General features: G+C 39.2%; 1 protein-coding gene across 2 annotated transcripts in view; it reads left to right on the top strand.

Annotated features, from left to right (window-relative positions):
- LOC145523580 (uncharacterized) overlaps positions 1–3,915 on the top strand; it is a 44,405-nt gene that overhangs the window by 28,297 nt on the left and 12,193 nt on the right. Inside the window, exon 6 of one of the 2 annotated variants that reach the window (XM_081534140.1) lies at positions 1,934–3,833. In XM_081534140.1, coding sequence (XP_081390266.1) covers positions 1,934–1,938 — 5 coding nt within the window. In that variant the 3' untranslated portion in view covers positions 1,939–3,833. Of the gene's footprint in view, positions 1–121; positions 414–1,933; positions 3,834–3,915 lie in introns of those variants that run through there. The other variant, XR_014066727.1, reaches the window with a different exon arrangement.

The raw sequence follows: 3,915 nt of genomic DNA, 5'->3' as shown, positions 1-3,915 counted from the left end.
AGGAGTCCCCTGTGATTCCCACGTGAGACCAGAGAATTAGGAACACGGAGCTATTGTGACAGGCGACTAAGAATCTGGCCAGTTTATGACAGGATAGGAGTGTCCTTGAGGTCCATCAACTGGGAGAAGGCACGGGGAAGACAGAACTCTGAGAGGACAGGGAAATCAGCCATGGAAATATCCAGAAATATTCATTAGGATGGTAGGCTGTTCCTCCTACCATTCTAATGTAGGATTAGAATTTTTGAAGAGTTTGAACCTAGTATGAGATTGGGGGATGGACCAACTGAGAGTTTGAGGGATGGGGATAAGAGCTTCATAAGACCTACTGTTCTTGCAACAAAAACAACAACAAAAAGCCAGGATAGATGGATAATAATATAACTTTGAAGATTTAAAAAGAAAATGCAAAGGCATGTGCTCACTTGTCAATATAATCATAAGGCTGTGGGTCTCCAGAGGTTGTGTCTAATACTTTAGCTCCTTAATGAATGTTTATAGTTCGGACAAAGAAAATTGTTTTTATTCATTTTTATGACTTACTTGATTTTAATGCTTAACATATAATAGTTTTTAAAAACCCAAGATATAAGTAGTATTTATTGATGGCCTAAACTGCCATCAGTCAAGTGTGAAATATTAAATTTTAAGTGTTAACATGAGAATAGCAAGAGTTTCATCAAAATGAAAGAGAGTGTGTTCACAGAGAAGCAATTTCAACCAAATCTCTAAAAATCAGACAGTCAACAATCGATCATGAAATCATCTAAGGTCTTTCAGTAAACAGTTAATTATGGTATTTAAATATTTTAGTAATACCTTGATATAGGAATTATCCTCATTTCCCAAATGAAGAAATAAGCATTAGAAAAAGATTAAATAACTTGCCTACCATCCTAAAGGTAGAAAACCCAGTTCTAGCTAATCCTGATGTTCAAGCTCTGCCCAATGCTCTCCATTATATGAGCCACTATCATAGAGATGAAAATATGAGACAAACACAGGACATTTTTCTGAATGGGAGCTTGAATATTTTAATTATCTAAGCATGTAGATGATGGAGATCTTTTTGTTTGTATATTTAGCCATCATATGTCTATTAGAATTAACCTCACTTGAAAAAGAAATTAAAACTCAGTCTAAATATCTTCAAAGATATGCATTTAGTTAGACCCTAGAGCAGTTCTCTTGCCGCTAAACTATTATCTGCCTGTTTTTGGTTTAGGTAGCTTTTACAAAATGGTTATTTCTTTTATTAATTTTTTTCACTCAGCTATTTGTGTGTGTGTGTGTGTGTGTGTGTGTGTGTGTGTGTGTGCATTTACTCCAAATGATTAGAAGTGTTAGTGTGACAATTATATCTTATGTTTGAAGTTAAGTTTACTCAGTCTTGATTCAGAAAATGGAAATGCTATTTTCATATTTACTAACTTTCCACATCCTGGGACCCAGGAAGTTAGAATATGAAGTCCTTTAAACTAAGAGACCAACACTTTACCTAAAGGAGAAGTTAGTTGAATTATTAATATTTGTGGAGGTCTTTCATCTCCTGGTTAATGTTGTGACCTTCTAACTTTGCCAATAGTGATTAATTAAAGTTATATATTGAAGCCTTGTTGTATAACTTTCTCAGAAAAAAATGCCATGGAGAATGGGCAAGTCTGGGCCATCAGTACCAAGCCTACAAACTTTGGGGTATAAAGCACCATGAGGGAACGGGAAAAGTATACTAGCTCAAGTCTGGCCTCAGCCCCAAACCTGAGAGGAGCTGAAGAGTCATTAATATTTTAACTTTTCTTCTTTTTTATTCCCTCCCTCTCTCCCTTCCTTCTCTCTCAGACACTCTACACACATTAACACCTTTAACACTAATAACAACTTTATGAAGTTGGTTGTCACTCAACAGATGTCACTCAACTTCTTTTTACCTCAGGCTGAACAAATTTCGGTTGAATCCCTTGGATTCAGATTTCAGAACCATTCTTAGTCCATCGGCAAAGTCCTGGAGAGCCATAGTGCGGAAGGTCAGGTGAAGAAAAGAAACCAGTTGCGTGAGGCCCTGTGGGTTCTTCAGCTCAAGAGATTCATTTCATCAAAAGACTGGCTGGGGTGATGTCTGAGATGTTTCTGGCTATCTTCAAAGACTATCTTCAAAGAATAAAATTTTTATCCTTTCTAAAATTTTGGCCGCACCACTCAGCTTGTGGGATCTCAGTTCCCTGACCAGAGATTGAACCTGGGGCCATGGCAGTGAAAGCACCAAATCCTACTCACTGGAGCACCAAGGAACGCTCCCTGAGAATAAATTTGTTTAATCTGCGGAAGACAACTCTAGAATGTGCCTGAAGAGGTGTGACTGGAACCAAAGTACCAAAGCAGCGGTTTGGCTGAACCTAGGCTGTGCCCGGAGCCCTCTGTCTCAGTAGCGTTGGTCTGCACTCAAGTGTAACCCTGGCAGCGGTTGGACCATGACAGAGGGTCCTACAAGGAAGGACAGAGACTGCTCCACACCTCAGCCCTGCCCCTTCCATATTCTTACTAGTGGTAAAATTGGGGAGTCTCCTTTATTTCAGTGTAAAATCACTGGCACCTCAAATGCTTCCCCTTCACCCAGAAAATGGATTCTACTCTCAGCCCTGCTGGTCTCTCTAGGCTCTTGCTCTAATCTGCTGCTTCTCTCTGCTTGAACTGTCCCAATGCGTTCAGTTTCCCTCTGTGCCCTGGCTTTCACATCCCTGTTCAGAGCATTCTGATGGACGCTGTAGTCTTCTGTCTACTTTGGTTTGGAATCTGGTTTCTCTTGAGGCTCCCTACCCTCCCTCCAAGATCTGTCATCTACTTGTTCGCAATCAATTAAAATCTACTGCATGATTCTGATCTCAACTTGTCCATAGCCTCAGTTAAAGTTTACTCCTTTCTTGCTCCAGTTCCTTAGCCAATTTACTTGTTTATATTTTCATGAAGGAATAGTTTAATAGTCTCTCTCTGTGTGTTCATTGACTGCCTAACTGTGAATTTCAGACACTGCAGGGGGCTGTAGAGGAAGTGTTCTGGAGTCACTGGGGCATCTCAAACCACACTACAAGTGCCAACTACTTAACGATTCAACTATTTAAAGTGAGGCATTCATCACATGCCAAGCACAGACATGGAGGATATCACATAGACCAGGATCTATTCTTCTGGAGTTTGCATTCTAATAGGAAGAAACAAACAATAAGAAAAACAGTAAACAAATATTTTCAGCCTGATAAATGCTGACTTAATCCGTTTGAGCTGCTGTAACAATATACCACAGACTGGGTAGCTCGTGAACAGCACAAGTTTATTTCTCAGAGTTCTGCAGGTTGGGAGGCCTCAGATCAAGGTTCCAGCATGATCAGATGAGGGTCCTCTTCCAGGTTGCAGTCCTCACTTGGAGGAAGGAGTGTTGCAAACTCTTCGGGCCTTCTTTATAAAGGCACCCATCGTTCATAATCTAAATACCTCCAAAAGGCCCACATCCTAATATCAGAACAGGCATTAGGAGATCAGCATATGAAGATTGATGGGCACAAACATTCAGAATGCAGCAAATGCTATTACAGAATTCAAAGAGAAAAATGAGAAAGGGCAGTCAGAGTTGAAAAGACGATTCTTATCTATTTTACAGTGTATAACATATAAAGCTGACTCCTAAAGAGATTGTACCAGTTAATACTTCCTCCAAAAATTAGTGTTTATTCCCCATACCCAAACTAACACTGTATTATTATGCTTTGCAGAGCCTTTGCCAATCTGAGTAATGTAAAAATGATATCTCATTTAATAATAATTTATTTTATTTTGAGAAATTGGGCTATGCATCTTTTCTTCGCTGCAATTTTTGGTTCATCTCCTTTTCCCATATTAGGTTTGAGTTGTTTTTAATTGATT

The sequence above is a fragment of the Giraffa tippelskirchi genome, chromosome 10 (assembly GCF_054371585.1).
Source record: "Giraffa tippelskirchi isolate mGirTip1 chromosome 10, T2T-mGirTip1v1.2.pri, whole genome shotgun sequence".
Lineage (NCBI taxonomy): Eukaryota > Metazoa > Chordata > Mammalia > Artiodactyla > Giraffidae > Giraffa > Giraffa tippelskirchi.
The sequence above is the reverse complement of the archived record's forward strand: the minus strand, read 5'-3'. Positions and strand labels throughout refer to the sequence as shown.